The 26,195-nt window shown below is 42.7% G+C and overlaps 1 protein-coding gene across 3 annotated transcripts in view; it reads right to left on the minus strand.

The window, feature by feature from the left end:
- The window catches only part of LOC139751400 (protein phosphatase 1 regulatory subunit 21), a 321,946-nt gene that overhangs the window by 51,524 nt on the left and 244,227 nt on the right, over positions 1 to 26,195 (minus strand). For all 3 annotated transcript variants that reach the window (XM_071666786.1, XM_071666784.1, XM_071666785.1), the window contains exon 15: positions 17,076 to 17,213. In XM_071666786.1, the coding sequence (XP_071522887.1) occupies positions 17,076 to 17,213 (138 nt within the window). The remainder of the gene's footprint in view (positions 1 to 17,075; positions 17,214 to 26,195) is intronic.

Here is a 26,195-nt window from a genome sequence, read left to right on the forward strand (position 1 = left end):
GAAAGAGAAGAGAGAGGCATTTGGACGATTTTTGCAGGGAAATAATGCAAATGACTGGGAGATGTATAAAAGAAAGAGGCAGGAGGTCAAGAGAAAGGTGCAAGAGGTGAAAAAGAGGGCAAACGAGAGTTGGGGTGAGAGAGTATCATTAAATTTTAAGAATAAAAAGATGTTTTGGAAGGAGGTAAATAAAGTGTGTAAGACAAGGGAAGAAATGGGAACTTCAGTGAAGGGGGCAAATGGGGAGGTGATAACAAGTAGTGGTGATGTGAGGAGATGGAGTGAGTATTTTGAAGGTATGTTGAATGTGTTTGATGACAGAGTGGCAGATATAGGGTGTTTTGGTCAAGGTGGTGTGCAAAGTGAGAGGGTTAGGAAAAATGATTTGGTAAACAGAGAAGAGGTAGTAAAAGCTTTGTGGAAGATGAAAGCCGACAAGGCAGCGGGTTTGGATGGTATTGCAGTAAAATTTATCAAAAAAAGGGGGTGACTGTATTGTTGACTGGTTGGTAAGGTTATTCAATGTATGTATGACTCATGGTGAGGTGCCTGAGGATTAGCGGAATGCTTGCATAGTGCCATTGTACAAAGGCTAAGGGGATAAGAGTGAGTGCTCAAATTACAGAGGTATAAGTTTGTTGAGTATTCCTGGGAAATTATATGGGAGGGTATTGATTGAGAGGGTGAAAGCATGTACAGAGCATCAGATTGGGGAAGAGCAGTGTGGTTTCAGAAGTGGTAGAGGATGTGTGGATCAGGTGTTGCTTTGAAGAATGTATGTGAGAAATACTTAGAAAAGCAAATGGATTTGTATGTAGCATTTATGGATCTGGAGATGGCATATGATAGAGTTGATAGAGATGCTCTGTGGAATGTATTAAGAATATATGGTGTGAGAAGTAAGTTGTTAGAAGCAGTGCAAAGTTTTTATTGAGGATGTACAGCATGTGTAGTACAGAAAGAGAGGAAAGTGATTGGTTCTCAGTGAATGTTGGTTTGCGGCAGGGGCGCATGATGTCTCCATGGATGTTTAATTTGTTTATGGATGGGGTTGTTAGGGAGGTGAATGCAAGAGTTTTGGAAAGAGGGGCAAGTATGTAGTCTGTTGTGGATGAGAGAGCTTGGGAAGTGAGTCAGTTGTTTGCTGATGATACAGCGCTGGTGGCTGATTCGGGTGAGAAACTGCAGGAACTGATGACTGAGTTTGGTAAACTGTGTGACAGAAGAAAGTTGAGAGTAAATGTGAATAAGAGCAAGGTTATTAGGTACAGTAGGGTTGAGGGACAAGTCAATTGGGAGGCAAGTTTGAATGGAGAAAAACTGGAGGATGTGAAGTGTTTTAGATATCTGGGAGTGGATTTGGCAGTGGATGGAACCATGGAAGCGGAAGTGAATCTTACGGTGGCGGAGGGGGCGAAAGTTCTGGGAGCGTTGAAAAATGTGTGGAAGTCGAGAACGTTATCTTGGAAAGCAAAAATGGGTATGTTTTAAGGAATAGTGGTTCCAACAATGCTATATGGTTGCGAGGTGTGGGCTGTAGATAGAGTTGTGTGGAGGAGGGTGGATGTACTGAAAATGAGATGTTTGAGGACAATACGTGGTGTGAGGTGGTTTGGTTGAGTAAGTAATGAAAGGGTAAGAGATATGTATCGTAATAAAAAGAGTGTGGTTGAGAGGGCAGAAGAGGGTGTTTTGAAATGGTTTGGTCACATGAAGAGAATAAGGGAGGAAGGGGCAGAAGAGGGTGTTTTGAAATGGTTTGGTCACATGAAGAGAATGAGTGAGGAAAGATTGACAAAGAGGATATATGTGTCAGAGGTGAAGGGAACGAGGAGAAGTGGGAGACCAAATTGGAGGTGGAAAGATGGAGTGAAAAAGATTTTGAGTGATCGGGGCCTGAACATGCAGGATGGTGAAAGGCGTGCAAGGAATTGAGTGAATTGGAACGATGTGGTATACTGGGGTCGACGTGCTGTCAATGGATTAAACCAGGGCATGTGAAGCATCTGGGGTAAACCATGGAAAGGTCTGTGGGGCCTGGATGTGGAAAGGGAGCTGTGGTTTCAGTGCATTATTACATGACAGCTAGAGACTGAGAGTGAATGAATGTGGCCTTTGTTGTCTTTTTCTAGCACTACCTCACGCACATGAGAGGGGAGGGGGTTGTTATTTTCATGTGTGGCAGGGTGGCGATGGAAATGAATAAAGGCAAACAGTATGAATTATGTACATGTGTATATATGTATATGTCTGTGTGTGTGTATATATATGTGTACAATGAGATGTATAGGTATGCATATTTGCGTGTGTGGATGTGTATGTACATATATGTGTATGTGGGTGGGTGGGGCCATTCTTTCATCTGTTTCCTTGCGCTACCTCGCTAACGTGAGAGACAGCGACAAAGTAAAATAAAATATATGAAAATAATTTTTTTTTTTTTTTTTTTTTTTTTTTTTTTTTTTATACTTTGTCGCTGTCTCCCGCGTTTGCGAGGTAGCGCAAGGAAACAGACAACAGAAATGGCCCAACCCCCCCCCATACACATGTACATACACACGTCCACACACGCAAATATACATACCTACACAGCTTTCCATGGTTTACCCCAGACGCTTCACATGCCTTGATTCAATCCACTGACAGCACGTCAACCCCGGTATACCACATCGCTCCAATTCACTCTATTCCTTGCCCTCCTTTCACCCTCCTGCATGTTCAGGCCCCGATCACACAAAATCCTTTTCACTCCATCTTTCCACCTCCAATTTGGTCTCCCTCTTCTCCTCGTTCCCTCCACCTCCGACACATATATCCTCTTGGTCAATCTTTCCTCACTCATTCTCTCCATGTGCCCAAACCATTTCAAAACACCCTCTTCTGCTCTCTCAACCACGCTCTTTTTATTTCCACACATCTCTCTTACCCTTACGTTACTTACTCGATCAAACCACCTCACACCACACATTTTCCTCAAACATCTCATTTCCAGCACATCCATCCTCCTGCGCACATCTCTATCCATAGCCCACGCCTCGCAACCATACAACATTGTTGGAACCACTATTCCTTCAAACATACCCATTTTTGCTTTCCGAGATAATGTTCTCGACTTCCACACATTTTTCAAGGCTCCCAAAATTTTCGCCCCCTCCCCCAACCTATAAAATAAAATAAGCATTGAGATGTATAGATATGTATATGTGCTGTGTGTGGACGTGTATGCATATACATGTGTATGTGGGTGGGTTGGGCCATTCTTTCATCTGCTTCCTTGCGCTACCTTACTAACACGGGAGACAGCAACGAAGTATGCAGTCTGTTGTGAATGAGAGAGCTTGGGAAGTGAGTCAGTTGTTGTTCGCTGATGATACAGCGCTGGTGGCTGATTCGTATGAGAAACTGCAGAAGCTGGTGACTGAGTTTGGTAAAGTGTGTGAAAGAAGAAAGTTGAGAGTAAATGTGAATAAGAGCAAGGTGATTAGGTACAGTAGGGTTGAGGGTCAAGTCAACTGGGAGGTAAGTTTCAATGGAGAAAAACTGAAGGAAGTAAAGTGTTTTAGATATCTGGGAGCGGATCTGGCAGTGGATGGAACCATGGAAGCGGAAGTGAATCACAGGGTGGGGGAGGGGGCGAAAATTCTGGGAGCCTTGAAGAATGTTTGGAAGTCGAGAACATCATCTCGGAAAGCAAAAATGGGTATGTTTGAAGGAATAGTGGTTCCAACAATGTTGTATGGTTGCGAGGCGTGGGCTATGGACAGAGTTGTTCGTAGGAGGGTGGATGTGCTGGAAATGAGATGTTTGAGGACAATATGTGGTGTGAGGTGATTTGATCGAGTAAGTAATGTAAGGGTAAGAGAGATGTGTGGAAATAAAAAGAGTGTGGTTGAGAGAGCAGAAGAGGGTGTTTTGAAATGGTTTGGTCACATGGAGAAGTGGGAGACCAAATTGGAGGTGGAAAGATGGAGTGAAAAAGATTTTGAGTGATTGGGGCCTGAATATGCAGGATGGTGAAAGGCGTGCAAGGAATAGAGTGAATTGGAACTATGTTGTATACCGGGGTCGACGTGCTGTCAATGGATTGAACCAGGGCATGTGAAGTGTCTGGGGTAAACCATGGAAAGTTGTGTGGGGCCTGGATGTGGAAAGGGAGCTCTGGTTTCGGTGCATTATTACATGACAGCTAGAGACTGAGTGTGAACGAATGGGGCCTTTGTTGTCTTTTCCTAGCGCTACCTCGCACTCATGAGGGGGGAGGGGGTTATTATTCCATGTGTGGCGAGGTGGCGATGGGAATAAATAAAGGCTGACAGTATGAATTATGTACATACGTATATATGTATATGTCTGTGTGTGTATATATATGTGTACATTGAGATGTATAGGTATGTATATTTGCGTGTGTTGACGTGTATGTATATACATGTGTATGGGGGTGGGTTGGGCTATTTCTTTCGTCTGTTTCCTTGCGCTACCTCGGAAACGCGGGAGACAGCGACAAAGCAAAATAAATATAAATAAATACCATACACATACATATCAACATATCTTTTTTTTTCTTTTAAACTATTAGCCATTTCCCGCGTTAGCGAGGTAGCGTTAAGAACAGAGGACTGGGCCTTTTTTGGAATATCCTCACCTGGCCCCCTCTGTTACTTCTTTTGGAAAATTAAAAAAAAAAAAAGAGGGGAGGATTTCCAGCCCCCCGCTCCCTCCCCTTTTAGTCGCCTTCTACGACACACAGGGAATACGTGGGAAGTATTCTTAATCCCCTATCCCCAGGGATAAATATACACATATAAATACATATACATACACAGACATATACATATATACACATGTACATATTCATACTTGCTTGCCTTCATCCATTACAGGTGCCAGCCTGCCCCACAGGAAACAGCACCACCACCCCCTACATCAGAAAGGCAACGCTAAGAAAATAGACAAAAAAAGGCTACATTCGTTCACACTCAGCAGTCACGTGCAATGCACCAAAACCACAACTCCCTATCCACATCCAAGCTCTACAGACTTTTCCATGGTTTACTCCAGACATTTCACATGACCTGGTTCAGTCCATTGACAACACATCAATCCTGGTATGCCACATTGTTCCAATTCACTTTATTCCTCGCAATCCTCTAACCCTCCTAAATATTCAGGCCCCGATCACTCAAAATCTATTTCACTCCATCCTTCCACCTCCAATTTGGTCTCCCGCTTCTTGTTCCCTCCACCTCTGACACATATATCCTTTGTCAAACTTTCCTCACTCATTCTCTCCATATGTTCAATTATCAACCTTTTCTCACTCATTCTCTAAATATGTTCAAACCATTTCAACACACCCTCTTCAGCTCTCTCAACCACACTCTTTTTATTACCACATATCTCTCTTACCTTTTCATTACTTAATCAAACCACCTCACACCACATATTGTCCTCAAACATTTCGTTTCCAACACATCCACCCTCCTTTGTACAACCCTATCCATAGCCAATGCCTCGCAACCATATAATACTGTTGGAACTACTATTCCTTCAAACATACCTATTTACACTCTCTGAGATAACATTCTCTCTTTCCATACATTCTTCACTGCTCTCAGAACCTTCAACCCCTCCCCCATCCTATGTCTCACTTCCACTTCCAACTATTAAACCATTCCTTCCTCTTTCTTACCATTCCCTCAGTATTCGAGGATTGAGGTACCCATGCCTTTACTCCTTCACTGTAAATCTAACTGAGCCTCTCCACACAACACCCTGGTTCAAGGTTACTGTATTTCATTTTCACAATCTATGTTACAACAGAAACTGTGGCTATTTTGAGTAGTTTCCACAATCATAAATCCCTTATTTTCTGTCTCACCTATGATTTTTTAATGTCCTGTTTTACCATATACTCAAACTTGAGCATTACAGGATCACTTCTTCTAACTATGTATCCTATCATGGAACCATGGAAGCAGAAGTGAGTTACAGGGTTGGGGAAAGGGGCAAAGGTTCTGGAAGCGATGAAGATAAAGTCTACCTGAGTTTACTATGTGACATGGTGGTGCAGGAAAATTTCCTGTATACACTAAAAGTTTGTCTCCATGACTCCCTGTCACCATAAGAAACCAAATTCCCCCAGTCTATCTGTTTATAACTGAAATCCCCCTTTATGAATACCATCTCTAAGAAGTGAGTGTTTCACTGCTTCACGTATCCTCCTAATGGTTCTTTGTTTCTTTCTTTGTAATCATTGTGTATTTCCTCTGGCTCACTGCAATTCAGGGGAGATTCCATGCTGATAACACCTCTATGCTCTTCTTCACTACAGATACAATTCCCTTTAAGTATTATCTGAATGGGTAATCCTCCACCATTTCTTGAAACTTCATACTACCTGCCACAGTATTAATGACAAGAATTGCACTTAAGTCACAAAACCTTAGTTTTCTACCAATTAAGATAAAAATATTTGCAAAGACATCACCCACTTTACAGAATGCATGAGTTCCTGAAAAGTTGTCTATTTTGCACAATGCCCCAAGGCATAATCAAAAACAAACATAAGAATGCAGGGGTGTGTTATGTCTCTAAGGCTGTTTAATTTGTTTATGGTTGGGGTGGTCAGGGAGGTAAATGCAAGAGTTTTGGAAAGAAGGGTGAGCATGCAGTCTGTTGGGGATGAGAGGGCATGGAAAGTGAGTTAGTTGTTGTTTGCCAATGATACAGCACTGGTGGCAGTTTCAAATAAGAAACTGCAAAGGTTGGTGACTGAGTTTGGAAAAGTGTGTGAAAAGGAGAAAGTTAAAGTTTAGAGTAAATGTGAATAAGAGCAAGGTATTAGAGTCTGTAAGGTTGAAGGACAAGTTAATTGGGATGTAAGTTTGAATGGAGAAAAATTGGAGGAAGTGATGTGTTTTAGATATCTGGGAGTGGACTTACAGCGGATGGAACCATGGAAGCGGAAGTGAGTCACAGGGTGGGGGGAGAGGGCAAAGGTTCTGTAAGCGATGAAGAATGTGTGTAAGGAGAAAACTTTATCTTGGAGAGCAAAAATTGGTATGTTTGAAGTAATAGTAGTTCCAACTATGTTATATGGTTGCGAGGCATGGGCTATAGATAGGGTTGTACAGAGGAGGGAGGAGGGTGGAGGGTGGATGTGTTGGAAATGAAATGTTTGAGGACAATATGTGTTGTGAGGAGGTTTGATCGAGTAAGTAATGAAAGGGTAAGAGAGATGTGTGGAAATAAAAAGTGTGGTTGAGAGAGCAGAAGAGGGTGTGTTGAAATGGTTTGGACATGTGGAGAGAATGAGTGAGGAAAGACTGACAAAGAGGATATATGTGTCAAAGGTGGAGGGAACAAGAAGAAGCAGAAGACCAAATGGGAGGTGGAAGGATGGAGTGAAAAAGATTTTGAATGATTGGGGCTTGAAAATACAGGAGGGTGAGAAGCATGCAAGGAATATAAGGAATTGGAACGAAGTGGTATAGCAGGGTCGACGTGCTGTCAATGGACTGAACCTGAGCATGTGAAGTGTCTGGGGTAAACCATGGAAAGGTTTGAGGGGCCTGGATGTGGATAGGGAGCTATGGCTTTGGTGCATTACACATGACAGATAGAGATTGAGTGTGAATGAATGTGGCCTTTTTATCTGTTTTCCTGGGCATTACCTCACTGAACAGTGATGTGTGTGTGTGTGTATAGGGTCGGGTAGGATAGGGTAGCAATGCTGTTTCCTGTGGAGCATGGTAGCAACACGAATGGATAAAGGCAAGCAAGTATGAATAGGTACATGTGTATATAAGTATATGTATGTACATGTGCGCATATGGGTGCTTATGTATATATACGTGTATATGAGTGGATGGGCCATTCATCGTCTGTTTCCTGGCACTACCTTGCTGATGTGGGAAACAGCAATTATGTATAAAGCATTATATTTTCATCTTTATCATTTATCATACTTAATTGGTTTCCCGCCTCAGCGAGGGAGCACCAGGAAACAGACGAAGAATGGCCCATCCACTCATATACACGTTTCATTATTATCATACTTAATCACCACTAACCTAATAACCTTGCTCTTATTCACATTCCCTCTCAACTTTCTCATTTCACACACTTTTCCAAACTCAGTCACCAACTTCTGCAGTTTCCCACTCGAATCAGCCACTAGAACTGTATCATCGGCGAACAACAACTGACTCACTTCCCAGGCACTCTCATCTCCAATAGACTGCATACTTGCCCTTCTCTCCAAAACTCTAACATTTACCTCCCTAACCACCCAATCCATAAACAAATTAAACAACCATGGGGACATCACAAAACTTTGCCGCAGACCGATATTCACTGGTAACCAATCACCCTCCTCTGTTCCTATTTGTAAACATGCCTTACATCCTTGGTAAAAACTATTCACTGCTTCTAGCGATTTACCTCCCACACCATATACTCTTAAGACCTTGCACAAAGCATGTCTGTCAACCCTATCATATGCCTTCTCCACATCCACAAATGCTACATACATCTGTTTTTCTAAGTATTTCACCCACACATTCTTCAAACCAAACACTTGATCCACACATCTTCCACCACTTCTGAAACCACACTGCTCCTCCCCAATCCCATGCTTTGTACATGCTTTCACCCTCTAAATCAATACCCTCCCATGCAATTTCCCAGGAATACTCAACAGACTTATGCTTCTGTAATTTGAACACTCTCCTTTATCCCCTTTGCCTTTGTGCAATGGCACTATTCATGCATTCTGCCAGTCCTCAGGCACTTCACCATGATCCATACATACAATGAATATCCTTACCAACCAATCAATAACAGTCACCCCTTTTCTTAATAAATTTCACTGTAATACCATCCAAACCTGCCACCTTGCCAGATTTCATCTTTTGCAAAGCTTTCACTACCTCTTCTCTCTTAACCAAACCATTCTCCCTGACCCTCTCACTTAGCACTAAATAACAATTAAAGGAACATCAACCTAAAATGCATAATACAATAGAAAATTCTGTACATACTCCTTTCCCCTTTATATCCAACTAAGACTTCCATGGAGATACATGGTCATATAAAAATATAAAGCTCCTCCATTCACTATCCCATGCACGCTTTGAAGTAATTATTTATTCATTTTATTATACTTAATTGCCGTCTCCCGTGTCAGCAAGGTAGCGCAAGGACACAGACGAGGAATGATACAACGCACCCACGTACACATGTATATACATAAACGCCCATACATGCATATATGCACATATATACGTTTTAATGTATACATACATATACATACACACACATACATATAAACACATGTACATATTCATACTTGCTGCCTTCAATCATTCCCGTCACCACTGGGCAAGAAATGAAATAGCACCCCCCAAAACCACCGCCACCACCACCAGCAAGGTAGCGCCAGGAAAAGAAAAAAAAGGCCACATTCGTTCACACTCAGTCTCTAGCTGCCATGTGTAATGCACTGAAACCACAGCTCCATTTCCACATCCAGGCCCCACAGAACTTTCCATGACTTACCCCAAATGCTTCACATGCCTTGGTTCAATCCACTGACAGCATGTCAACCCTGGTATACCATACTGTTCCAATTCAAGTTATTCCTTGCATGCCTTTCACCCTCCTGTATGTTCAGGCCCCGAAAGCTCAAAATCTTTTTCACTCCATCCTTCCATCTCCAATTTGGTCTCCCACTTCTCCATCTTCCCTCCAATTCTGACACATATATCGTCTTTGTCAATCTTTTCTCACTCCTTCTCTCCATGTGTCCAAACCATTTCAACACATCCTCTTCTGCTCTTTCAACCACTCTTTTTATTACCACACATCTCTTTTACCCTTCATTACTTACTCAATCAAACCACCTCACACCAAATATTGTCCTCAAACATTTCATTTCCAACACATCCAGCCTCCTCTGCACAACCCTATCTATAGCCTATGCCTTACAACCATATAACATTGTTGAAACTACTATTTCTTCAAACATACCCATTTTTGCTCTAAAAGATAATGTTCTTGCCTTTCACAAATTCTTCAACGCTCCCAGAACCTTCGCCCCCTCCCCTACCATGTGACTCACTTCCGCTTCCATGGTTCCATCCGCTGTAAGTCCACTCCCAGATATCTAAAACACTTCAGTTCCTCCAATTTTTTCCATAATTTCATCTGCCGCTAGGTCCACTCCCAGATATTTCAACACTTCACTTCCTCCAGTTTTTCTCCATTCAAACTTACCTCCCAACTAACTTGGGAACCAATCACTTTTCTCTCTTCCTACTCGTACACATGCCTTACATCTTTGGTAAAAACTTTCACTGCTTCCAGCAACTTACCTCCCATGCCATATTTTCTTAAAATCTTCCACAAAACATCGATATCAACTCTATCATATGCCTTCTCCAGATCCATAAATATTTCTATTTATCTATTTTGCTTTGTCACTGTCTCCCGCGTTTTTGAGGTAGCGCAAGGAAACAGACGAAAGAAATGGCCCAACCCACCCCCATACACATGTATATATATACATGTCCACACACGCAAATATACATACCTATAAATCTCAATGTACACATATATATACACACACAGACATATACATATATACAAATGTACATAATTCATACTGTCTGCCTTTATTCATTCCCACTGCCACCTCGCCACGCATGGAATAACATCCCCCTCCCCCCTCATGTGTGCGAGGTAGCGCTAGGAAAAGACAACAAAGGCCCCATTCGTTCACACTCAGTCTCGAGCTGTCATGTAATAATGCACCGAAACCACAGCTCCCTTTTCACATCCAGGCCCCACAGAACTTTCCATGGTTTACCCCAGACGCTTCATATGCCCCGATTCAATCCATTGACAGCACGTCGACCCCAGTATACCACATCGATCCAATTCACTCTATTCCTTGCCCGCCTTTCACCCTCCTGCATGTCCATGCCCCGATCACTCAAAATCTTTTTCACTCCATCTTTCCACCTCCAATTTGGTCTCCCTCTTCTCCTCATTCCCTCCACCTCCGACACATATATTCTCTTGGTCAATCTTTCCTCACTCATTCTTTCCATGTGCACAAACCATTTCAAAACACCCTCTTCTGCTCTCTCAACCACGCTCTTTTTATTTCCACACATCTCTCTTACCCTTACATTACTTACTCGATCAAACCACCTCACACCAAATACTGTCCTCAAACATCTCATTTCCAGCAAATCCACCCTCCTGTGCACAACTCTATCCATAGCCCACGCCTCGCAACCATACAACATTGTTGGAACCACTATTCCTTCAAACATACCCATTTTTGCTTTCCGAGATAATCTTCTCGACTTCCAAACATTCTTCAAGGCTCCCAGGATTTTCGCCCCCTCCCCCACCTTATGATCCACTTCCGCTTCCATGGTTCCATCCGCTGCCAGATCCACTCCCAGATATCTAAAACACTTTACTTCCTCCAGTTTTTCTCCATTCAAACTTACCTCCCAACTGACTTGACCCTCAACCCTACTGTACCTAATAACCTTGCTCTTATTCACATTTACTCTTAACTTTCTTCTTTCACACACTTTACCAAACTCAGTCACCAGCTTCTGCAGTTTCTCACATGAATCAGCCAACAGCCCTGTATCATCAGTGAACAACAACTGACTCACTTCCCAAGCTCTCTCATCCCAAACAGACTGCATACTTGCCTCTTTCCAAAACTCTTGCATTCACCTCCCTAACAACCCCATCCATAAACAAATTAAACAACCATGGAGACATCACACACCGCTGCCGCAAACCTACATTCACTGAGAACCAATCACTTTCCTCTCTTCCTACACGTACACATGCCTTACATCCTCGATAAAAACTTTTCACTGCTTCTAACAACTTGCCTCCCACACCATATATTCTTCGTACCTTCCACAGAACATCTCTATCAACTCTATCATATGCCTTCTCCAGATCCATAAATGCTACATACAAATCCATTTGCTTTTCTAAGTATTTCTCACATACATTCTTCAAAGCAAACACCTGATCCACACATCCTCTACCACTTCTGAAACCACACTGCTCTTCCCCAATCTGATGCTCTGTACATGCCTTCACCCTCTCAATCAATACCCTCCCATATAATTTACCAGGAATACTCAACAAACTTATACCTCTGTAATTTAAGCACTCACTCTTATCCCCTTTGCCTTTGTACAATGACACTATGCAAGCATTCCGCCAATCCTCAGGCACCTCACCATGAGTCATACATACATTGAATAACCTTACCAACCAGTCAACAATACAGTCACCCCCTTTTTTAATAAATTCCACTGCAATACCATCCAAACCTACTGCCTTACCGGCTTTCATCTTCCGCAAAGCTTTTACTACCTCTTCTCTGTTTACCAAATCATTTTCCCTAACCCTCTCACTTTGCACACCACCTCGACCAAAACACCCTATTTCTGCCACTCTGTCATCAAACATATTCAACAAACCTTCAAAATACTCACTCCATCTCCTTCTCACATCACCACTACTTGTTATCACCTCCCCATTAGCTCCCTTTACTGAAGTTCCCATTTGCTCCCTTGTCTTACACTCTTTATTTACCTCCTTCCAGAACATCTTTTTATTCTCCCTAAAATTTAATGATACTCTCTCACCCCAATTCTCATTTGCCCTCTTTTTCACCTCTTGCACCTTTCTCTTGACCTCCTGTCTCTTTCTTTTATGCATCTCCCACTCATTTGCATTTTTTCCCTGCAAAAATCATCCAAATGCCTCTCTCTTCTCTTTCACTAATAATCTTACTTCTTCATCCACCACTCACTACCCTTTCTAATTAACCCACCTCCCATGTTTCTCATGCCACAAGCATCTTTTGCGCAAGCCATCACTGCTTCCCTAAATACATCCCATTCCTCCCCCACTCCCCTTACCTCCTTTGTTCTCACCTTTTTCCATTCTGTACTCAGTCTCTCCTGGTACTTCCTCACACAAGTCTCCTTCCCAAGCTCACTTACTCTCACCATCCTCTTCACCCCAACATTCTCTCTTCTTTTCTGAAAACCCATACAAATCTTCACTTCGCCTCCACAAGATAATGATCAGACATCCCTCCAGTTGCACCTCTCAGCACATTAACATCTAAAAGTCTCTCTTTCTCGCGCCTGTCAATTAACACGTAATCCAATAACGCTCTCTGGCCATCTCTCCTACTTACATACGTATACTTATGTATATCTTGCTTTTTAAACCAGGTATTCCCAATCACCAACCCTTTTTCAGCACATAAATCTACAAGCTCTTTACCATTTCCATTTACAACACTGAACACCCCATGTATACCAATTATTTCCTCAACTGCCACATTACTCACCTTTGCATTCAAATCACCCATCACTATAACCCGGTCTTGTGCATCAAAACCACTAACACACTCATTCAGCTGCTCCCAAAACACTTGCCTCTCATGATCTTTTTTCTCATGCCCAGGTGCATATGCACCAATAATCACCCATCTCTCTCCATCAACTTTCAGTTTTACCCATATTAATCGAGAATTTACTTTCTTATATTCTATCACATACTCCCACAACTCCTGTTTCAGGAGTAGTGCTACTCCTTCCCTTGCTCTTGTCCTCTCACTAACCCCTGACTTTACTCTCAAGACATTCCCACACCACTCTTCCCCTTTACCCTTGAGCTTCGTTTCACTCAGAGCCAAAACATCCAGTTTCCTTTCCTCAAACATACTACCTATCTCTCCTTTTTTCATATTTTGGTTACATCCACACACATTTAGACACCCCAATCTGAGCCTTCGAGGAGGATGAGCACTCCCCGCGTGACTCCTTCTGTTTCCCATTTTAGAAAGTTAAAATACAAGGAGGGAAGGATTTCTGGCCCCCCCGCTCCCGTCCCCTCTAGTCGCCTTCTATGACACTATTAAATTAAAACATATGATGTAAATGCCTTACTTCACCAAATGTTAAGCATCAAAAAACTAAGACAACCAGGACAGACTGATTCTCTTGAAATTACTGAACTTTATCTTGCTTCATCTTTAGCACATCTTCCCAGTAATATGCTAATGTACAAGAAACATTATACATAGTTAAAATCTCTCATTACACTTGCAATATTTAACATTCATCTCAAAGATCTGGATGATATTTATTGAGATAGTTTTGCAACAATAATTTGAATATAAGCTGCCTTCTCAGCCCATAAAACCTGACATGAAGAAATGTTCTCAATTATGGGAAAGTCCCAGAGTTACTAACTGCACTGTTTACACTGGAGGAAAATTCTGAGTCATCATCAAACTTAAGGACACTCTTTGGAGGCAATTCACAAGCAGTAGCCATCTCACTCATCTTGTCTGCTTCAATGTCATTAATGATAGCAGGTAGATGAAGTCCAACTGCGTATTTGCTTTTGAAATGTTATAATATAATAATGTTATAATATAATATAATGCAGAACCTGGTGACTGAGTATGGTAAAGTGTGTGAAAGTAGAAAGTTGAGAGTAAATGTGAATAAGAGCAAGGTTATTAGGTACAATAGGGTTGAGGGTCAAGTCAATTGGGAGGTAAGTTTGAATGGAGAAAAACTGGAGAAAGTAAAGTGTTTTAGATATCTGGGAGTGGATCTGGCAACGGATGGAACCATGGAAGCGAAAGTGAATCATTGGGTGGGGGAGGGGGCGAAAATCCTGGGAGCCTTGAAGAATGTGTGGAAGTCGAGAACATTATCTCCAAAAGCAAAAATGGGTATGTTTGAAGGAATAGTGGTTCCAACAATGTTGTATGGTTGCGAGGCATGGCCTATGGATAGAGTTGTGCGCAGGAGGGTGGATTTACTGGAAATGAGATGTTTGAGGACAATGTGTGGTGTGAGGTGGCTTGATCGAGTAAGTAATGTAAGGGTAAGAGAGATGTGTGGAAATAAAAAGAGCGTGGTTGAGAGAGCAGAAGAGGGTGTTTTGAAATGGTTTGGGCACATGGAGAGAATGAGTGAGGAAAGATTGACCAAGAGGATATATGTGTCGGAGGTGGAGGGAACGAGGAGAAGTGGGAGACCAAATTGGAGGTGGAAAGATGGAGTGAAAAAGATTTTGAGTGATCGGGGCCTGAACATGCAGGAGGGTGAAAGGCGGGCAAGGAATAGAGTAAATTGGATCGATGTGGTATACCTGGGTTGACATGCTGTCAGTGGATTGAATCAGGGCATGTGAAGCGTCTGGGGTAAACCATGGAAAGCTGTGTGGGGCCTGGATGTGGAAAGGGAGCTGTGGTTTCGGGCATTACTGCATGACAGCTAGAGACTGAGTGTGAACGAATGAGGCCTTTGTTGTCTTTTCCTAGCGCTACCCCGCACACATGAGGGGGGAGGGGGATGGTATTCCATGTGTGGCGAGGTGGCGATGGGAATGAAAAAAGGCAGACAGTGTGAATTGTGTGCATTGGTATATATGTATGTGTCTGTGTGTGTATATATATGTGTACATTGAGATGTATAGGTATGTATATTTGCGTGTGTGGACGTGTGTGTATATACATGTGTATGGGGGTGAGTTTGGCCATTTCTTTCGTCTGTTTCCTTGCGCTGCTACCTTGCAAACGCAGGAGACAGTGACAAAGCAAAATAAATAAATAAATAAATATAATATAATATAATAAATATAATAAATGATATAATAAGATGCTGAGCATGATTTGGAGTTTCTGTAATCACAACAAACAATATAAAACAACTGAAACATGAATAGCTATTTATTTATACAAGTTTTGGTGCAGACTGATAAAGTACCAAAAATGGTGTTTTACTGAATAACTTTAAACAAGGCAATAGTGATAGATTATGAAAAATGTGGGGTTATTTGAAGTAAATGGAAATATACATACAAATAATCACCACTACAAATGAAAGCCTTACCGAATGGCCCTAGCAATCAATAATTTTGTACTATTCAAGTTCAGATATACAAATCACACCCATGACTGAGCACTGCAAACATGGTGTGATGTCAACATTAAGAGGGAACAGTGTGTGTATTTGCCCTTCAGCTGCAGAAGATCCATAAATGCTACACATAAATCCATCTGTTTTTCTAAGTATTTCTCACATACGTTCTTCAAAGCAAACACCTGATTCACACAGCCTCTACCACTTCTGAAACCACACTGCTCTTCCCCAATCTGATGCCCTGTACATGCCTTTACCCTCTCAATCAATACTCTCCCATATAATTTCCCAGGAATACTCAACAAACTTATGCTTCTGTAATATGAACACTCACCTTTATCCCCTTTGCCTTTGTACAATGGTACTATGCATGCATTCTGCTAATCCTCAGTCACTTCACGATGATTCATACATACAATGAATATCCTTACCAACCAATCAACAATGCAGTCACCCCCTTTTTCAATAAATTCCACTGCAATACCATCCAAACCTGCCGCCTTGCCAGCTTTCATCTTCCATAAAGCTTTAACTACCTCTTCTCTGTTCACCAAACCATTCTTCCTGACCCCTCTCACTTTGCACACCACCCACATATCTGCCACTCTATCATCAAATACATTCAACAAACCTTCCAAATATTCACTCCATTTCCTTCTCACTTCATCACTTCTTGTTATTACCTCCCCATTTGCCCCCTTCAATGATGTTCCCATTTGTTCTCTTGTTTTATGCACTTTATTTACCTCCTTCCAAAACATCTTTTTATTCTTCCTAGAATTTAATGATACTCTCTAACCCCAACTCGCATTTTCCCTCTTCTTCACCTCTTGCACCTTTCTCTTGACCTCCTACCACTTTTTTTTATACATCTCCCAGTCATTTGCACTACTTCCCTGCAAAAATCATAATTGATGCAAGACTATTCCTAATACTTTAGCAATGCAAAGTCAAGGCTGTTAAGAAATACATTTAAACTATGCCTCAAAATATTTGTACAATTCAGATAATTAAAATAGTTTAGCTTTATATACATGAAAAGTTACATCATTTAGCAAACCTAAAACTTACCTCATTTTGATATAGGGTAGCTTGACTTGTTGATGATGTGAGTTGCATGTATAGGTGTGAACAACGACTTGTGAAGTGATTCCGTATGTCTTTCTCTCTCTCATCTGAAGCACAGTCTATACCAAGCACTTCACCCACCTAGAAATACAAATGTGTTGATATGAGAATATAATGTGCCATTCGTAACATATATACTGAGTTATGGACAAATACATCATTAAATATAATGGGTATGTTTGAAGGAATAGTGGTTCCAACAATGTTGTATGGTTGCGAGGCGTGGGCTATGGATAGAGATGTGCGCAGGAGGATGGATGTGCTGGAAATGAGATGTTTGAGGACAATGTGTGGTGTGAGGTGCTTTGATCGAGTAAGTAACGTAAGGATAAGAGAGATGTGTGGAAATAAAAAGAGCGTGGTTGAGAGCAGAAGAGGGTGTTTTGAAATGGTTTGGGCACATGGAGAGAATGAGTGAGGAAAGGTTGACCAATAGGATATATGTGTCGGAGGTGGAGGGAACAAGGAGAAGAGGGAGACCATATTGGAGGTGGAAAGATGGAGTGAAAAAGATTTTGTGTGATCGGGGCCTGAACATGCAGGAGGGTGAAAGGAGGGCAAGGAATAGAGTGAATTGGTGCGATGTGGTATACCGGGGTTGACGTGCTGTCAGTGGATTGAATCAGGGCATGTGAAGCGTCTGGGGTAAACCATGGAAAGCTGTGTAGGTATGTATATTTGCGTGTGTGGACGTATGTATATACACGTGTATGGGGGTGGGTTGGGCCATTTCTTTCGTCTGTTTCCTTGCGCTACCTCGCAAACGCGGGAGACAGCGACAAAAAAAAAAGAAAAAAAAAAAAAAAAAAAAAAAAATTCCAAAAATATAAAGTAGTGAGTGGTGGGATGAAGAAGTAAGATTATTAGTGAAAGAGAAGAGAGAGGCATTTGGACGATTTTTGCAGGGAAAAAAATGCAATTGAGTGGGAGATGTATAAAAGAAAGAGACAGGAGGTCAAGAGAAAGGTGCAAGAGGTGAAAAAGAGGGCAAATGAGAGTTGGGGTGAGAGAGTATCATTAAATTTTAGGGAGAATAAAAAGATGTTCTGGAAGGAGGTAAATAAAGTGCGTAAGACAAGGGAGCAAATGGGAACTTCAGTGAAGGGCGCAAATGGGGAGGTGATAACAAGTAGTGGTGATGTGAGAAGGAGATGGAGTGAGTATTTTGAAGGTTTGTTGAATGTGTTTGATGATAGAGTGGCAGATATAGGGTGTTTTGGTCGAGGTGGTGTGCAAAGTGAGAGGGTTAGGGAAAATGATTTGGTAAATAGAGAAGAGGTAGCAAAAGCTTTGCGGATGATGAAAGCCGGCAAGGCAGCAGGTTTGGATGGTATTGCAGTGGAATTTATTAAAAAAGGGGGTGACTGTATTGTTGACTTGTTGGTAAGGTTATTTAATGTATGTATGACTCAGGGTGAGGTGCCTGAGGATTGGCGGAATGCGTGCATAGTGCCATTGTACAAAGGCAAAGGGGATAAGAGTGAGTGCTCAAATTACAGAGGTATAAGTTTGTTGAGTATTCCTGGTAAATTATATGGGAGGATATTGATTGAGAGGGTGAAGGCATGTACAGAGCATCAGATTGGGGAAGAGCAGTGTGGTTTCAGAAGTGGTAGAGGATGTGTGGATCAGGTGTTTGCTTTGAAGAATGTATGTGAGAAATACTTAGAAAAGCAAATGGATTTGTATGTAGCATTTATGGATCTGGAGAAGGCATATGATAGAGTTGATAGAGATGCTTTGTGGAAGGTATTAAGAATATATGGTGTGGGAGGAAAGTTGTTAGAAGCAGTGAAAAGTTTTTATCGAGGATGTAAGGCATGTGTACGTGTAGGAAGAGAGGAAAGTGATTGGTTCTCAGTGAATGTAGGTTTGCGGCAGGGGTGTGTGATGTCTCCATGGTTGTTTAATTTGTTTATGGATGGGGTTGTTAGGGAGGTGAATGCAAGAGTTTTGGAAAGAGGGGCAAGAATGAAGTCTGTTGGGGATGAGAGAGCTTGGGAAGTGAGTCAGTTGTTGTTCGCTGATGATACAGCGCTGGTGGCTGATTCATGTGAGAAACTGCAGAAGCTGGTGACTGAGTTTGGTAAAGTGTGTGAAAGAAGAAAGTTAAGAGTAAATGTGAATAAGAGCAAGGTTATTAGGTACAGTAGGGTTGAGGGTCAAGTCAATTGGGAGGTGAGTTTGAATGTAGAAAAACTGGAGGAAGTGAAGTGTTTTAGATATCTGGGAGTGGATCTGGCAGCGGATGGAACCATGGAAGCGGAAGTGGATCATAGGGTGGGGGAGGGGGCGAAAATTCTGGGAGCCTTGAAGAATGTGTGGAAGTCGAGAACATTATCTCGGAAAGCAAAAATGGGTATGTTTGAAGGAATAGTGGTTCCAACAATGTTGTATGGTTGCGAGGCGTGGACTATGGATAGAGTTGTGCGCAGGAGGGTGGATGTGCAGGAAATGAGATGTTTGGGGATAATGTGTGGTGTGAGGTGGTTTGATCGAGTAAGTAACGTAAGGGTAAGAGAGATGTGTGGAAATAAAAAGAGCGTGGTTGAGAGAGCAGAAGAGGGTGTTTTGAAATGGTTCGGGCACATGGAGAGAATGAGTGAGGAAAGATTGACCAAGAGAATATATGTGTCGGAGGTGGAGGGAAAGAGGAGAAGAGGGAGACCAAATTGGAGGTGGAAAGATGGAGTGAAAAAGATTTTGTGTGATCGGGGCCTGAACATGCAGGAGGGTGAAAGGAGGGCAAGGAATAGAGTGAATTGGAGCGATGTGGTATACCGGGGTTGACGAGCTGTCAGTGGATTGAATCAAGGCATGTGAAGCGTCTGGGGTAAACCATGGAAAGTTGTGTAGGTATGTATATTTACGTGTGTGGACGTATGTATATACATGCGTATGGGGGTGCGTTGGGCCATTTCTTTCGTCTGTTTCCTTGCGCTACCTCGCAAACGCGGGAGACAGCGACAAAAAAAAAAAAAAAAAAAAAAAAAAAAAAAAAAAAAAAAAAAAAATTCTTCTTTTTTTGCCGCTGTCTCCCGCGTTTGCGAGGTAGCGCAAGGAAACAGACGAAAGAAATGGCCCAACGCACCCCCATACGCATGTATATACATACGTCCACACACGTAAATATACATACCTACACAGCTTTCCATGGTTTACCCCAGACGCTTCACATGCCCTGATTCAATCCACTGACAGCACGTCAACCCCGGTATACCACATCGATCCAATTCACTCTATTCCTTGCCCTCCTTTCACCCTCCTGCATGTTCAGGCCCCGATCACACAAAATCTTTTTCACTCCATCTTTCCACCTCCAATTTGGTCTCCCACTTCTCCTCGTTCCCTCCACCTCCGACACATATATCCTCTTGGTCAATCTTTCCTCACTCATTCTCTCCATGTGCCCAAACCATTTCAAAACACCCTCTTCTGCTCTCTCAACCACACTCTTTTTATTTCCACACATCTCTCTTACCCTTACGTTACTTACTCGATCAAACCACCTCATACCACACATTGTCCTCAAACATCTCATTTCCAGCAAATCCATCCTCCTGCGCACAACTCTATGCATAGCCCACGCCTCGCAACCATACAACATTGTTGGAACCACTATTCCTTCAAACATACCCATTTTTGCTTTCCGAGATAATGTTCTCGACTTCCACACATTCTTCAAGGCTCCCAGAATTTTCGCCCCCTCCCCCACCCTATGATCCACTTCCGCTTCCATGGGTCCATCCGCTGCCAGATCCACTCCCAGATATCTAAAACACTTTACTTCCTCCAGGTTTTCTCCATTCAAACTTACCTCCCAATTGACTTGACCCTCAACCCTACTGTACCGAATAACCTTGCTCTTATTCACATTTACTCTTAACTTTCTTCTTTCACACACTTTACCAAACTCAGTCACCAGCTTCTGCAGTTTCTCACATGAATCAGCCACCAGCGCTGTATCATCAGCGAACAACGACTGACTCACTTCCCAAGCTCTCTCATCCCCAACAGACTTCATACTTGCCCCTCTTTCCAAAACTCTTGCATTCACCTCCCTAACAACCCCATCCATAAACAAATTAAACAACCATGGAGACATCACACACCCCTGCCGCAAACCTACATTCACTGAGAACCATATATATATATATATATATATATATATATATATATATATATATATATATTTTTTTTTTTTGCTGGTCTCCCGCGTTTGCGAGGTAGCGCAAGGACACAGACGAAAGAAATGGCCCAACCCACCCCCATACACATGTATATACATACATCCACACACGCAAATATACATACCTACACAGCTTTCCATGGTTTACCCCAGATGCTTCACATGCCTTGATTCAATCCACTGACAGCACTTCAACCCCTGTATACCACTTCGCTCCAATTCACTCTATTCCTTGCCCCCCTTTCACCCTCCTGCATGTTCAGGCCCCGATCACACAAAATCTTTTTCACTCCATCTTTCCACCTCCAATTTGGTCTCCCTCTTCTCCTCGTTCCCTCCACCTCCGACACATATATTCTCTTGGTCAATCTTTCCTCACTCATTCTCTCCATGTGCCCAAACCATTTCAAAACACCCTCTTCTGCTCTCTCAACCACGCTCTTTTTATTTCCACACATCTCTCTTACCCTTACGTTACTTACTCGATCAAACCACCTCACACCACACATTGTCCTCAAACATCTCATTTCCAGCACATCAATCCTCCTGCGCACAACTCTATCCATAGCCCACGCCTCGCAACCATACAACATTGTTGGAACCACTATTCCTTCAAACATACCCATTTTTGCTTTCCGAGATTATGTTCTCGACTTCCACACATTCTTCAAGGCTCCCAGAATTTTCGCCCCCTCCCCCACCCTATGATCCACTTCCACTTCCATGGTTCCATCCGCTGCCAGATCCACTCCCAGATATCTAAAACACTTCATTTCCCCCAGTTTTTCTCCATTCAAACTCACCTCCCAATTGACTTGACCCTCAACCCTACTGTACCTAATAACCTTGCTCTTATTCACATTTACTCTTAACTTTCTTCTTCCACACACTTTACCAAACTCAGTCACCAGCTTCTGCAGTTTCTCACATGAATCAGCCACCAGCGCTGTATCATCAGCGAACAACAACTGACTCACTTCCCAAGCTCTCTCATCCCCAACAGACTTCATACTTGCCCCTCTTTCCAAAACTCTTGCATTTACCTCCCTAACAACCCCATCCATAAACAAATTAAACAACCATGGAGACATCACACACCCCTGCCGCAAACCTACATTCACTGAGAACCAATCACTTTCCTCTCTTCCTACACGTACACATGCCTTACATCCTCGATAAAAACTTTTCACTGCTTCTAACAACTTGCCTCCCACACCATATATTCTTAATACCATCCACAGAGCATCTCTATCAACTCTATCATATGCCTTCTCCAGATCCATAAATGCTACATACAAATCCATTTGCTTTTCTAAGTATTTCTCACATACATTCTTCAAAGCAAACACCTGATCCACACATCCTCTACCACTTCTGAAACCACACTGCTCTTCCCCAATATATATATGTTAGAAGCAGTGAAAAGTTTTTATCGAGGATGTAAGGCATGTGTACATGTAGGAAGAGAGGAAAGTGATTGGTTCTCAGTGAATGTAGGTTTGCGGCAGGGGTGTGTGATGTCTCCATGGTTGTTTAATTTGTTTATGGATGGGGTTGTTAGGGAGGTAAATGCAAGAGTTTTGGAAAGAGGGGCAAGTATGAAGTCTGTTGGGGATGAGAGAGCTTGGGAAGTGAGTCAGTTGTTGTTCGCTGATGATACAGCGCTGGTGGCTGATTCATGTGAGAAACTGCAGAAGCTGGTGACTGAGTTTGGTAAAGTGTGTGGAAGAAGAAAGTTAAGAGTAAATGTGAATAAGAGCAAGGTTATTAGGTACAGTAGGGTTGAGGGTCAAGTCAATTGGGAGGTGAGTTTGAATGGAGAAAAACTGGAGGAAGTGAAGTGTTATAGATATCTGGGAGTGGATCTGGCAGCGGATGGAACCATGGAAGCGGAAGTGGATCATAGGGTGGGGGAGGGGGCGAAAATTCTGGGGGCCTTGAAGAATGTGTGGAAGTCGAGAACATCATCTCGGAAAGCAAAAATGGGTATGTTTGAAGAAATAGTGATTCCAACAATGTTGTATGGTTGCGAGGCGTGGGCTATGGATAGAGTTGTGCGCAGGAGGATGGATGTGCTGGAAATGAGATGTTTGAGGACAATGTGTGGTATGAGGTGGTTTGATCGAGTAAGTAACGTAAGGGTAAGAGAGATGTGTGGAAATAAAAAGAGCGTGGTTGAGAGAGCAGAAGAGGGTGTTTTGAAGTGGTTTGGGCACATGGAGAGGATGAGTGAGGAAAGATTGACCAAGAGGATATATGTGTCGGAGGTGGAGGGAGCAAGGAGAAGAGGGAGACCAAATTGGAGGTAGAAAGATGGAGTGAAAAAGATTTTGTGTGATCGGGGCCTGAACATGCAGGAGGGTGAAAGGAGGGCAAGGAATAGAGTGAATTGGAGCGATGTGGTATACCGGGGTTGACGTGCTGTCAGTGGATTGAATCAAGGCATGTGAAGCGTCTGGGGTGAACCATGGAAAGCTGTGTAGGTATGTATATTTGCGTGTGTGGACGTATGTATATACATGTGTATGGGGGGGGGGGGGGTTGGGCCATTTCTTTCGTCTGTTTCCTTGTGCTACCTCGCAAACGCGGGAGACAGCGACAAAGTATAAAAAAAAAAAAAAAAAAGATATATATATATATATATATATATATATATATATTTTTTTTTTTATAATTTGTCGCTGTCTCCCGCGTTTGCGAGGTAGCGCAAGGAAACAGACGAAAGAAATGGCCCAACCCCCCCATACACATGTACATACACACGTCCACACACGCAAATATACACACCTACACAGCTTTCCATGGTTCACCCCAGACGCTTCACATGCCTTGATTCAATCCACTGACAGCACGTCAACCCCTGTATACCACATCGCTCCAATTCACTCTATTCCTTGCCCTCCTTTCACCCTCCTGCATGTTCAGGCCCCGATCACACAAAATCTTTTTCACTCCATCTTTCCACCTCCAATTTGGTCTCCCTCTTCTCCTCGTTCCCTCCACCTCCGACACATATATCCTCTTGGTCAATCTTTCCTCACTCATTCTCTCCATGTGCCCAAACCATTTCAAAACACCCTCTTCTGCTCTCTCAACCACGCTCTTTTTATTTCCACACATCTCTCTTACCCTTACGTTACTTACTCGATCAAACCACCTCACACCACACATTGTCCTCAAACATCTCATTTCCAGCAAATCCATCCTCCTGCGCACAACTCTATCCATAGCCCACGCCTCGCAACCATACAACATTGTTGGAACTACTATTCCTTCAAACATACCCATTTTTGCTTTCCGGGATAATGTTCTCGACTTCCACACATTTTTCAAGGCTCCCAAAATTTTCGCCCCCTCCCCCACCCTATGATCCACTTCCGCTTCCATGGTTCCATCCGCTGACAGATCCACTCCCAGATATCTAAAACACTTCACTTCCTCCAGTTTTTCACCATTCAAACTCACCTCCCAATTGACTTGACCCTCAACCCTACTGTACCTAATAACCTTGCTCTTATTGACATTTACTCTTAACTTTCTTCTTCCACACACTTTACCAAACTCCGTCACCAGCTTCTGCAGTTTCTCACATGAATCCGCCACCAGCGCTGTATCATCAGCGAACAACAACTGACTCACTTCCCAAGCTCTCTCATCCCCAACAGACTTCATACTTGCCCCTCTTTCCAAAACTCTTGCATTTACCTCCCTAACAACCCCATCCATAAACAAATTAAACAACCATGGAGACATCATACACCCCTGCCGCAAACCTACATTCACTGAGAACCAATCACTTTCCTCTCTTCCTATACCTCGTCGCTAGACTTCATACTTGTCCCTCTTTCCAAGACTCTTGCATTTACCTCCCTAACAACCCCATCCATAAACAAATTTTTTTTTATATATATATATATACACACACACACACACAGACATATACATATATACACATGTGCATAATTCATACCGTCTGCCTTTATTCATTCCCATCACCACCCAGCCGCACATGAAATAACAACCCCCTCCCCCCGCATGTGCGCAAGGTAGCGGTAGGAAAAGACAACAAAGGCCACATTTGTTCACACACTGTCTCTAGCTGTCATGTATAATGCACCGAAACCACAGCTCCCTTTCCACATCCAGGCCCCACAAAACTTTCCATGGTTTACCCCAGACGCTTCACATGCCCTAGTTCAATCCAATGACAGCACATCAACCCCGGTATACATCATTCCAATTCACTCTATTCCTTGCCCGCCTTTCACCCTCCTGCATGTTCAGGCCCCGATCACTCAAAACCTTTTTCACTCCATCTTTCCACCTCCAATTTGGTCTCCCACTTCTCGTTCCCTCCACCTCCGACACATACATCCTCTTTGTCAATCTTTCCTCACTCATTCTCTCCATGTGACCAAACCATTTCAAAACACTCTCTTCTGCTCTCTCAACCACACTCTTTTTATTACCACACATCTCTCTTACCATACCATTTCATTACTTAATCAAACAACCTCACACCACATATTGTCCTTAAACATCTCATTTCCAGCACATCCACCCTCCTCTGCACACCTCTACCTATAGCCCACGCTTCGCAACCATACAACATTGTTGGAACCACTATTCCTTCAAACATACCCATTTTTGCTTTCTGAGATAATGTTCTCAACTTCCACACATTCTTCAATGCTCCCAGAACTTTCACCCCCTCCCCCACTCTATGATTCACTTCCACTTCCATGGTTCCATCTGCTGCCAAATCCACTTACAGATACCTAAAACACTTCAACTTCCCCCAGTTTTTCTCCTTTCAAACTTACCTCCCAATTGACTTGTCCCTCAACTCTACTGTACCTAATAACCTTGCTCTT

Source organism: Panulirus ornatus, chromosome 11 (genome assembly GCF_036320965.1).
Source record: "Panulirus ornatus isolate Po-2019 chromosome 11, ASM3632096v1, whole genome shotgun sequence".
In the NCBI taxonomy this organism is placed as follows: domain Eukaryota; kingdom Metazoa; phylum Arthropoda; class Malacostraca; order Decapoda; family Palinuridae; genus Panulirus; species Panulirus ornatus.